The 12751-nt window shown below is 37.8% G+C and overlaps 1 protein-coding gene across 6 annotated transcripts in view; it reads left to right on the top strand.

Annotated features, from left to right (window-relative positions):
* The window catches only part of ADCY7 (adenylate cyclase 7), a 68072-nt gene that overhangs the window by 38251 nt on the left and 17070 nt on the right, over positions 1–12751 (top strand). For all 6 annotated transcript variants that reach the window (XM_072871943.1, XM_072871947.1, XM_072871942.1 and 3 more), the window contains 8 exons: positions 53–202; positions 2488–2636; positions 2955–3066; positions 5796–5923; positions 6174–6332; positions 9964–10096; positions 11419–11604; positions 12541–12584. In XM_072871943.1, the coding sequence (XP_072728044.1) occupies positions 53–202; positions 2488–2636; positions 2955–3066; positions 5796–5923; positions 6174–6332; positions 9964–10096; positions 11419–11604; positions 12541–12584 (1061 nt within the window). The remainder of the gene's footprint in view (positions 1–52; positions 203–2487; positions 2637–2954; positions 3067–5795; positions 5924–6173; positions 6333–9963; positions 10097–11418; positions 11605–12540; positions 12585–12751) is intronic.

The following is a 12751-nucleotide window of genomic DNA, read 5'->3' as shown; positions in this document are numbered from 1 at the left end:
TGAAGTATCCATGACTGTTCTGCAGTAGGTAAATATTTTTCTTCTTGTGCAGCTACTTGCCAATGCTGTCATTTTTCTTTGTGGTAACTTGATGGGTGCATTTCACAAACGCCAAATGCAGGTTGCTTCATGGGATTTGTATAGATACACATTAAAGTGCATCCAGGTCCGAATGAAATTGAAGATTGAAAAGAGGCAACAAGTGAGTGAACTAATTCATGTTACGAATTGCTTGTTTTCATTTCTAAAGTCTGTATAATTTTATAAGGTTGGTGACTAATGCATGTTGAAAGGCTTGGTCCAATCTTTGTGATACCCACCTAGTGTCAAAAATAAAAGTTGTGCCATTTGTAACAAAAGAAGGAAGTTAAAGGGAGGAAGCTGTTCTCTGTGGCTTGTCTATATGAAAATCACAGTATTTGTAGCAGGAATGTAATTGCCAGTTATTTTAGTTACGTTTTTCCTAGTATAAAATGTTACTGGGACTGGCCCAAGGTAATTTAAAAGGACATGCCTTTAATGCCCTGAAAAATACTTGTAAGGTAATTTCAGCAGTTAGTTTCATATTTCCCTTGGTCACATTTTTTTGTTTTGAATTCTAAAGTATTTTTTGTTCTTGTATTTTCTTGTCTCACAAACTATTTTTCTTTTGCTAGAAGGAGAAAATTGGAGCCTAAGGGAGAAAAAAAATCTTATTACTAGGTTACAGTATTAGAGTATGACATCGTTTATTTCCATAAACTGCAGTCGTATTTAAACAATAAGCAAGGAACATGAATTTCTTACTGAGGAAGGACTGTAAAGAAGTATCAAACCTGAAACTGGGGTGCCTTTCCTCTTTTATTCTGGTATAAATAGGGTTAAGAACAGCTCTAGAAGGCTGATGTGTACCGAGTTCTCTGCCCACCAGTTATTAGATAAAAGGAAGGGGCTGAAAAGTGACTGACTTGATCAAATTGAAAAGAAAATGCCACACTGCTAGTGTGATCTGTCCTCTGATGCTAATCTTGTGAGATGAGATGACAAATCTGCATGAAAATCCTGGCAGAATTTCCCCACGCAGCAGCCAGGGAAGCATCTGATCAACTTACACAGGCAGTGTGCTCTCTATTCTTTGGGCCTTTTTGCCTTTTTTTTGCCTTTTTTTGCCTTGCCTTTTTTTTTTTTTTTAATGGTTGCTTGTTTGAAGTGTAGATGTGCTTAAGTCTATGGACAGCTTTCTTTTCATCTGTGTTGTAATTTGTCACACAATTTTGAGTCTCCTTTTTGCCACTCACTTTCTCTCTGTGAAAATGATGTGAGAAATGCAGTTCAGGGTTCATCATCACTTCCTTGAAAACCGTGTAATGTGTCAGCCTCAAATGGCCCCTTTACATTCACTGGGGCTCTGCTGCCAGTTTAAATTGTTCCCCAACTTTGACTCTCCTAGTGTTAGAATGCTAGAGGAGGGGAAGGAAGTGTTTCTATTTCTGGGGGCAGTCTCAAACTAAACTGCTGTCTATACCTAGTGGAGGCCAGTACTTGATGCTCAAGGACTCCCTCTTCCCACTGTGATCCCAAGGCATTTCTTTTTGGTGGCAGGTACTGGTTAAGTAACCCTGGCAGCTTACTGCCATCTGTATACTGCTGCATCGGATATTCAGGAAAAGTGGACAAAGATTTGGTCCAAAGGGACAGCATTTTACTCAGTTACACAATGTGTTGACCTTGCTGGCGATGTCATCTGAAAAAGTTCCAGCTTGTAGCTGTTCCATGCAACATTTCCTCTTCTGTGGTGACTCTGTCTCTGGGGCGCTAGAGCCCTTCCTGGGTTAAAAGTACTCTCTTTTTGTCTTCCTCTTCTGCCCAACAATTTAGCAGGGTCTTCTTTGAAGAACAGGCTTTTAAGTCAAAGCCAGTGTAAAACAGTGCACTGAATAGTCAAACAATGTAAGTGGTTTTTGAAGAGTCTGTATTCTCACTCAGTTCAAAAGACTTTATTTCAGTGTCATCAGTTCCTGGTTCATTTAAGCTATAGCAGCATGTTGTCGACACTTTTGTATCTGCTGCTGCTTTTCCAGCATTTGAGAATTCACACAGATTTTGAATACTGCACAGATTGTTTGTTATAGAATATAAGCTTTTACCGGAAGCTTTATCAGATGATGCTAACATAACACTGAGATTGGTGGACAAAATAAGTTTTCATTTATCCAGAAATCGTAGGACTGAATACTGAATTTTTGTGTTACAGAGAGATGTCACATCTAGGTCACAAGGAACAAAAGAAAAAATATACAACACTCTTACTTAACTGTAAAATTGGTGATTTTGAGAACAGAAATGTAAAAGTCCTTTCTGGAAAACCTGACATGCATTATTCAAAAGCTATTTGAATAAAGGTGTTTGTTTTTTTTAATTCCTTCTTGCAGTCACTAAAATCCTGCAGTTTCAAATTTACTGTGTTAAGAATTTTGCATCATTAATTTTTTTCCCCTCTCCTTTTAGGAAAATTTGCTTTTATCCATACTGCCAGCTCACATCTCTATGGAAATGAAGCTAGCAATCATAGAGAGACTAAAGGAAACTAATGATAATAGGCAAATGCATGACAACAACTTCCACAGTCTATATGTAAAAAGGCACCAAAATGTTAGGTAAGTGGAAACTCTAGAAGTAATTGTATTAATATAGGCTGCTGATTCTTAGCAATGTATATGGTCCAGTGAAATTAAAATTTGGAGGTAGGCTTTCAGGGTGAAGTGAGCTTCTTTCCTGTTGTGGGAAGATAACGTGTCTTGAACTGATGTGCTGTCTTCTAAATCAGTTGAGTTACTTGAACCCTTTTTTCTGGAGTTGCTTTCCAAAGAGAGAGATGCTTTCTGTTTAAATGCATTTTAATATTTAAGCTGACTGTGGAATATACATATCTTCATATTTCAGTTATGTTGGTTTTTCCTTTTGTTCTCGTCTAGCATTCTTTATGCAGACATTGTAGGATTTACTCGCCTTGCCAGTGACTGCTCTCCTAAGGAACTAGTAGTGATGCTGAATGAACTTTTTGGAAAGTTTGATCAGATTGCAAAGGTACGTGTTGAAGTTTGTTGTGTAGCAGGGATAAAGGCCACCGTTGGAAAAAGAAGTCTTTTCTGCAAGACAGAAGGCAGTTGGTGTTAGTGCTTCTGAAGTCAGGATGGGAAGACTGCTTTGGCTTTAAAGCTAACTAGCAAAATTGCATTAAAACAAAATTTAAAACAAAAATGGGAAATTTAGCAAGTTGTTACCATAATTCCAGTTCTTGAGTCTGGAGGTTTATCTGTATTGTTCAGGGAATTGTCTGATGGCAATAAATGATTGTAATAGGGCTATAAGAGGTACTCTGTATGAGCTCTATTGAGAAGCTTTGCTGTGTTCAGTTAGAAGGATTGTTTGTTGGCTCTACAAATGGAGAACTCTCAGGCACACATTTAAATTCATAAATTCAGTCATACTGCATCAGAGCAAGGAGTTCTTTAGCTCAGGAGTAATAATTAGTAACGGATACTTTCAGAAAAGTGTAAGAATGGGAAGTAGATTAAAATGGTCCCTATTAAGACATACCCTCACTACTGACCCTTCAGGCTGGCCGTAGTTCTTACCACTTCCAAGTGCTGCTTGAGGTTAATTTCTTTGCAACTGTAATCACAAACTCAGTTTTTGAGTTCTCAGATTACAGGGACTGTATCATATACATGTTTGCATGATTGACTCTGTGTGATGATTTCTGTTATCCTCTAAAACTGACCCTAATCTTGGATATATGTTCTGTCATATCCATTCATTCTTCTGTTAGTATTACGAGGCAAATACGGCTTTAGGCAAATAAATGCTGCATTTTGTTGCATCCTATGTGACATCAAAAAAACAAATACCAACCCAAATTCTGGTTCTAGAAATTTAGCATTGGTAAAGCGTAAGTCAAGACTGGTGACTACCTATTAAAACTTTCCATGGTTTAAAGATGTTGGTTTGATTTCATAATCGACTATATTTGGATATACTGAATGCAAATTAGAAAACTAATGGACTTGGAAAATCTCGTTTTTGTGAAATTCTAAAAATTCTTCAGAAAAAGTGGGAAAACTCTAAAATTATTAGTATGGCAGAGGAGTGAAATTGCTTTAATTAAACCTTTGTGGATGTCATTGAATAAATTCTTAAATATATCACTGATTAAAACTTGGCTAAAATCCTAGTTAACCTTTTTGACTAAATGATATTGCTAATCTTTGTATTTATATTAATTCAGTTGCTGTTAAAACTTCAAGTACTGGCAAATAAAGAGTCATACGAACTGTATTGTAACTGTATTGTTGTGAAGCAGCTATTAAGAACACACAGAATAAGTCATGCCATCTTAGTGGCCATGAGCTTTTTATGCCAAAGTAGAAGCTGAGGTTAAAGACATTTGGCCATTTTTGCAATTGTTCCTCAGACGCAAAAAAATAAAAGATTCCAGGTTTTGCGTGATAGGTTTCTTACTCCTGTCTGCAAATTGCACTGTTTAAAAAAGTCTGGATTTACTGTTAAGGTCTTTTGCAACTCTGTGGTTGAGCTGCAAGAAGAGATTCCTGCTTTCTGTGCTATTTTTGTTCTGCCAGGGAGTATTCTCAGTCATCTTTTCCATAATGTAGAAATGTTGTAGGCTCCAATTTACGTAATAATAGCCAATTGCTAACCTGGACACTCAGCCAGATGCTGAAGTCCAACAGCTCTAATCTAGGGCTAGGTTCCTCTGCTGATCTCTGAAACTGAAGCACAGGGCTATCTAAGCTTGTCACTTGCTGCAATGCTCAGAACCTACTGGATGGCTTAAGATGGTGGAGAATGGATGTTCTCTTAAGGCTTTGACTGATGAGGGAGAGCAGCTTAGTTTGGTAAATTGCCACTCACTTGGGCTGATTTGGGAGTTGATTGAAGAACTGCTGGGCTGTTCCCACAGCAGGGAGGGTTGGGCAGCTGAAGGTGTCAGCTGGCCTGAATTAAGGCATCTCTACTCATCAGTCAAACACTGTACAGCCTCGCAGAATTAGCCCTGGCTTGCTTGCAACCTTTGTAGTTAAAATTCTTCAGTAATGTTTTAACAAAAGACGGTATGAGGACCTCTTTGCTCTTCCCCTTTCCTCTCTCCAGCCAGTCACGGGCAGCAGTATCCTGTGTTGCACAGTTAGGAAAAAGTTTTCTGCTGCCAGATAGTATTGCCTTTTTTTTTTTAATTAGCGATAGCAAACTGTAGTGTGTGCTGGCTTCCTCTTCAGTCATACTTGAAATAAAAAAAACATTTTGCTTCTGCAAAGCTTCCAGGTTGGGCATCTTAATTCCTAACCTCTCCCTAAATTCTGTGCAGGTTTTACAACACTGCACGATGTTACTTATGAGGCTGCCATGCAAAAATTGAGGAAAAGGTGAACAAACTGCCTGTAATTCAGGTGTTAATAAAGATGAAGATTAAAAGATAGATAAGTAGATTTCATCCTTTAGATGGTAAATTCTGTGACAGTTTTTACTTATAGTTTCTCAATTGCACAGAGTTCCAAGAATGAAGTCAGAAACTAGTAAGATGATTTTATTTCAGAAATGCTTGAAGTGGTCATTTCTGTTACCCTCCAGTGAGCAATGTCCATGCATTTGGATGTGGGAGAAGTAAGCTTTGCTTCAACAAGGATTGAATGAAGCCTGGCTTTCTCAAAATGATACAGACAAATCCTAGTTTTGATGTCATTACCCTACTTGCAGTTCACTTTTTCCTGTTAAATATGTTTACCGTAATTTCACAGGAGAACGAATGCATGAGAATAAAAATCCTGGGAGACTGTTACTACTGTGTCTCAGGCCTACCTGTGTCCTTACCGGTTCATGCCAGGAACTGTGTTAAAATGGGACTCGACATGTGTGAAGCAATAAAGTAAGTATAGCACAGAAGACTTTTTAATGTATTGAGGCTGTGAAGATATTGAAAAAAGAAATTCTTAGTTTTCTTGTCAACATTCAAAGCGTATTTATTAGCTGTAGTTGGATAGTTATGCATTAGGTCATAAGTTTGTTTCTTGTCTTTGCACCAAGTGTATAATGAGACTAAACCTTAACAGATCTCCAGGAAGTGGAGAGAAAATCGAAAGTGTAACTTATGCTCCAATACCCTCCTCCCTCCATAGGCAAGTGAGAGAAGCCACAGGAGTGGATATCAACATGAGGGTTGGTATTCATTCTGGGAACGTGCTGTGCGGTGTGATCGGCCTCCGGAAGTGGCAGTATGACGTCTGGTCGCATGACGTGTCCTTAGCGAACCGCATGGAGTCCGCAGGTGTACCTGGGTGAGGATCTTCCCTGTCAGTGGTGATTCACTCTGTCATCATGGTTTTCATAATCCTGGTTTATGAGTCTGACATTTGTAACTGTGCTGTGACACAAATCCTCATAATGGGATGATGAAAATAGGACAAATGTGTACTTACCAGAGCTGTAAAATGTTAATATTTTCTGATTCTGTTTTCAGTGAACTATAAAACTCTATTCTTAGGCAAGTGACTGCTTCTTGACCTTCCCTTCATTGGAGAAACTTGTGCGTCTTCAGCAGTGCATTATGTTTTCTTAGTTAATTCATGTTGTGCACAGGGATAATACTACATTTGTAAGTTTAGCTAAAGAATAGATATGCTACTTATGTCGACAAGGCAAAGCGGCATATTTAACTAGTGTTTCTGTTAATATATTGATCAGTCCCACTTGATTTATATTAGCTCTATATTCACACCCCCCAAAAAAAAACCCCAAAAAACCAAACAAACCCACCAAACAAACAACCAAACCCAGAAACAACTCAGAAATTAAAATGCAGCCTGATGAGGAGTATCCAAGCAAGGAGAGTTTGGAGCTGTTGGTTGTTGCATATTCCCTCTGTGTAGCATTTGTCATGGGCAGAATGGGAAGGAAAGTGAGTGGTCCTGAGTGGAATAGCTGAGGCAAAGCAGTAATACAACTTGCCATGTACTGCTCAGCAGGATTGGGTCTGAGGTTGATATTTATGCTGCCTTTTTTAAGATGCTCATTGAAAAGGACAAATATAAATGTTTTTTTAAAAACAGCATTTTGTATTTTCCTCATTTAGGAAAGTATACTTTTTTTTCTATTTTCTAAGTTGAACTTGGTGATTAGAATTCAGCTAAGAAACACTTTTTTTTTTTTTTGGTAGTCTGCACCAAAAAAGACCATATTAAGAGTTTATCTTTTTCCATTCCCAAATGAGACCATGATTTTGTAGGTTCTTGGTAGTCTGTGCAAATTGGTACTTCTTAATTGAATGGCATTCATGTGGGTATATGTTTAAGCATTAAAGTATTGGTTTCTCTTGGAAAGTGATTCTAACCAGTGACATTATAGGGTTTCTTATTATTTCTATTCCTCAGACAGCTTTTAGGTATATGCCTGTAACTTAAAAAATTAATTTCTGCGAAGTGATAAGGGGATGATAATATCAAATTATTTTCTTACATTGGTGACCGAAACACAAAGAAGACTAACTGGACCTTGGTTAACAGTTGCAACACCATCCAGGTTGAGTGTTTTAATGTGTTGACTCCGCATAATTAAACAGGAATACAGAGTTGTAAAGTTTCTTTTGTTGGTAAAGCAAACAACATGACTCTGAATATGGCACAAAAACATACTTTTCTTAGTCACTTTCAGGACCATTGCCTAATCTTGAAAACTTTGATTGTTCCATTACATTCTTTGTGCTTATGTTTGATAATCTGTTAAAGAATAAAGCTGGTTTAGGTTGGCATGCTGATTCTTAAACATTACAATTAATACTTCCTATATCTGTACATGTCTAGCACTCGCTTATCATGTGTTTCAAAACTAGCCAGAGGAAACCTTCCACTTGTGGAAGACTGGGCCTCACAGGGAGGAAGAGTTTCTATTTGTTATGCAAATGTTATGTTATATTTGTTTCCCGCTCTGCGGAAAAATGATGTGTCTGGGATTCCCCATGCCAATGTTAGCTAGTCCTGCTCCTTTGAAAGCAGAAGTTTCGTCATTAGGAGCAGTTTGAGGTTTTTATTTAAAATAGGAAGTATATATATTTTGGGTTTCTGTAAATGAAGGCATTCTAAAGACTTTTGAAAGGATGCAGCAAAACTTCTAGCTTTATAAATATTTTATTTCCATTGACAGAGTATCCTTGTTCATCTTTCCGATTTTAAAAATTATTTGCATTCATAGCAATGTAATACACTAGCAAAGCAGAAAGGACTAGCGTAAAACCAAAATTAAAAATGCTTTTATGACCAACTTGCTCGAATATGTATATGCCTGAAAGATCAGAGTATGTTATTCTCAGGCGTGTTAGCATAGGCAATTGAGTGCAGTATGTTAGGTATTCTGTACTAGCATGGTAAGTGCAATAGTGCATGTTACAGCTTGCCTTTGGGAGGCAGCTTTAGTGGTAGCAGCTTTTGGTTATATGCTGATCCTGGAATCCAGTAAGCATTGGTAACTGCTGAGAAATCATCGGCATAGTAATTTAAATGGAAAGAAGTTTGCAGTAAGATCTGAAATGTACTACGGCAGTGTGTGATTTTGGGAAGAGGGTAGACAAAGCTTGGTAAAATGGAAAATGGTGGATAGCGAACAAAGGTACTGCCTTTTGAGATAAGTGGAAAACCACAGAAAACTTGCTGCAGTACATGACTGTGTTTTAAGGCTCAGTTAATACAGACATCACCCAGTATGCCTCAGTCTCTATGGGAGAAAATTATGCTTTAGAGCAAGCTTTAAAATTTCAGATTTGAAGGTTCACCTCGATTTGCAAAACTGCATAATCAAGGTAACAATTAAAAAAACAGGTTTTTGAGGCAATTACCAGTAAACTAAAACATGCATCCGCTATATCCCAAAACTCTTACCTTTTGGCTCCAAAAGTATTGAGGAATTTTTTGTTCTTCCTTGTGGGAAGCCACAGCTAGTCGTCTCCAGGTCTTGGCTAAATTATCTTCAGGCAAACCTACATGCAGCATAAGGACATAGAGGCAGATGGGACAGTGATCCCCTTGCTCTCTGTAGTTAGGCAGGAGTGCTGCACACTGTCAGCTTCCATTCTGGAAATATTCTATTCCCAGCTCTGTGCTGATGGACTGTAGGACCGACAGCACAGTGTTTAACCCCTCCGTGCCAAAGAAAAGTGAGAAAAGCTGTGGGAAGATGAACAATGGGAAAGTAGAATATAAGAAAAGAAATGCTATTTTATGAACACACTCAAGTCTCTTGTTGAGAAATTCTATGGAAAGCTATTACTTGTAATTTATATGGAAATAGGTGATTCAGGATACTGAACTAAATAACGTTTAAGGGAAAGTGTGAATGGGTACAGAAAAACACTAGCTGCTCTCCTTAGAAGTGTGTTGCTGCTGTTGCTGTGTTATGCTCTCCTCTCATGGTTTCAGTCAGAAAAGACAGACTTTGAGAATTATCCTCCTAGTTGACAAACAACCTTTTCCAGACTTTGTAACCATGTCCTCCCCTCCTCCTGCATTTCTAGCATGAGACAGTCCTCGCTTGTGTTGTTTGTGAGCTTTCCCTGCAGCTCTTGCCATCTGAAACAACTTGCCTGTGTGTCTCTGTCTTGTCAGTCATCAGATCTCCTTTGATCACATTTCTTCTTGTTTCTTACATGTCTCTGCTTATTTCAATTTCATTTTATACTGATACTATCTAATTCTGGGAAATGTTTATTAGCATACTTGCTATGAAAGATGTGCGACAAAGAACTGCAGTAAAGGATTGCAAATATGGTTTTAAGCACTGGCAGGATTTTGCAGTTGGCTGCCAAAGCACAAGATGGCTGAAAAGCAGAAATGTCAGCAGTGGCCATTGAAATGTAAATGAAATGCTTAATGTGACCTTTCTGTAAGTGTTTGGGTCTCTTGTTCTTTCTCCCCTTCTCAGCCGTGTACACATCACTGAAGCAACATTAAATCACCTAGGCAAAGCTTATGAAGTAGAAGAAGGGAATGGACACCTGAGGGATCCTTACCTTGAATCCATGAATATCAAAACCTACTTAGTGGTTGATCCAAGGGTATGTGTATGTTTTTAAACATGTATATTTATTCAAATATGTACATACATTTTAAGTACATAGATGTCTGTGCTGCGTACACCTTTTTAATTCAGGAGCAGAATTAAAGCATTGTATGAGTCATCTGAGTAGCTTGGATTTGGGACTTCAGACCTGAAAGCACATCCTACTGTTTTATGACATGTCTATTATCTTGAAAGGTAATAAGTGTTATCCTGAAACCTCCTATGTGGTTCACTTAGAGTAAAAATACATATTTGACTATGTATTTGCATGAAGTGTGTCTCTCACAAATCCAGGTCAAAAGGTGGGATGAAGTCATGAAAGAATACCTGTACTGTGTGGCCACTTTCAGATAAAATATTACCTGTAAAATAGCTTCTGACATCTTATTCCTCACTATCTTAGATGTGAGATTCACCTTCTTTTAAAGATGTAAAGTTAGCAACTGTTGGTTGCCCCTTTAGAGCCTGGTAACTGCAAACACCTGGAGTATTGCTATTTTGAATCAGCTTGTGGTTGATGAGTAAAATATTTCAAAAGAAAAAAGAATGAAAATGACAAACTTCTTTCCTTCAGGATCTTTACAGGAAGCAACAGTATAGGGCCACTTTTAATTAGCAAGAACTCAATCTTATCTTTTGTTGCGTTTTTTATGTACTCAACACAGCAACCCCCCCTACATGTACACAGCACATATTCTCAGAATGAGGATCTAAGTCTATTGAAATGGTCCCTGCTCACTTGAAGATACCTGTGAAATATTAGAGAATAATCAGTCATTGATGTATTGGTTTACTCTGTAGTTTTAGCTTCCTTGTAGACCGACAAGGGTATTGCTGTATACCCTGTATATACTGCCTGACTCTTCACCTGTGATGTAGTCATATAATCTTATGTTGAGTCTGTAATTTGTGGGATCTTCTCCTAACCACTGTTTTGATACGCCCTAGCTCAGGAATTGGGAATCTTTTTCCCCTGCAGTTGTGCTGACTGCAAACTGTGCTGACTGTATCTATTCATAAGATCCTGCGATCTCTTGCATCATCGTAAATAAACCAGGAAGTTTGAATTTTGCAGTGTTACAAGTGAAGGCTTGTAAAGGCAGCTGAAGGAAATTAATTATGTCATGATTTGCTTCAGCTCACATTAATTAAACGAGATAAAGGAATCGAGGTTGGCTGACACATTGCTGATACGTGTTTAGAGTCCTACTAAATAGCTAGATTGTATAGTCCTAAACTACTCAAGTACACAGAGCTTCGTTTCTTTGTAATTTGTATAATTTTCTGTTTTCTAAATGAGTGTGTTTTTTCCGTTAGTCCAAACAATGTGTATCAAATAATCATCTCCCTAAAACAAGAGTTAATGATGGGTTGAAGATGCGAGCATCTGTTCGGATGACACGTTATTTAGAGTCCTGGGGAGCAGCCAGGCCCTTTGCCCACCTGAACCACAGAGAAAGTGTGAGCAGTGACTCTTCAAGTTCACAAGGAAGGCGAAGAAAGGTGAGGTTTTAAGCGGTGATTGTCATCCTACAATTACAAACTGCTCCTCATGTCTATGGTGTGAAACTTGAAATCTGTCATTGTGTTTGTGGCTGAATTTCTGCTATTACTCTTGATATTAAATGTGTACACAGAACTAAGAAGGTATCTGTGCAACAACTATTTCTGTCAGAACTTAACAGTATTCAAACTCTGCCAATCTCTAGCATGCTATAGTCATAGTAAATCTTCAAAGTAAAACTTTGAAACAATCTCTTTTTTTCCTGCCATTTTTCCATCTTGGCGATCTGCTCACTACATGTGGTTTCGGAAAAAAGATAATTTATCCCAGACTCCAGATGCACTCAACATTTACTTAAAATGTATAGAAAATAAACAGTCTCTCCACATGCTCTGCCTGCAACAGGATTTTATCAGTAAAGAATTTTTAATATTAAGAATTCTTAAGATTTTTAAGATTTTTAAATTTAAGAAAACTAATTTTTCCTTCCATCTGCCCTTCCTGAAAGCTGGAAGGAGGAGATGTGCATGCTTTTAGGTTTGCTCCTGGAGGTGCAGCAAGGCTGTAGTACTCTCTGTGGACAGATAGCTGTAGTAAATTTTAAATTAAGTATCCATCCATTCAGGTTTGTGGAAGTGATTTCCAGTCTCCTCGCATCTGCTGATGGTCGTTATTTCAGTGTGTGGAGAAAAATAAGAGGGAAGATCTGTTCAATTATTTTCTAACTTTTTTTTTTTTGTCAGAAAATGCTTACTTGTTAAAGCAGAAAACATTGCTGGAAAGGGTTGATTTTGATAAGCTTTTCTATTTGAGAATGCTTCTTGATTTTTATTTGTGAATAAAAATGTTTTTGGCAGCTTCCTTAAGTTTATTTTCAATAGTTGTTTGCCATTTACTGAGTGTGTAACTTATTCTTAATTCCTTGTTTTATTTAGGAAATACCTTTGTGTTCCACTGGGCGCCAGAGAACTTCCGATAGGTTTGTCAAGTACTTTCTTTTTTTAAAATACGTGATCCTGTGCTCCTCTTGCAGTTCAGTGTACTGTAAGCATGTGATCTTTTGGTTGATTAATCACTGTGTGAATGGTATTCCTGCATTAGAAAGGTTAAGCTAAATTTTTGGCCTTTAAAAACTTCTCAATTCAT

The sequence above is a fragment of the Ciconia boyciana genome, chromosome 9, assembly GCF_034638445.1.
Source record: "Ciconia boyciana chromosome 9, ASM3463844v1, whole genome shotgun sequence".
Lineage (NCBI taxonomy): Eukaryota > Metazoa > Chordata > Aves > Ciconiiformes > Ciconiidae > Ciconia > Ciconia boyciana.
Note: the sequence above shows the minus strand (reverse complement) of the source record. Positions and strands in the feature narration are given on the sequence as shown.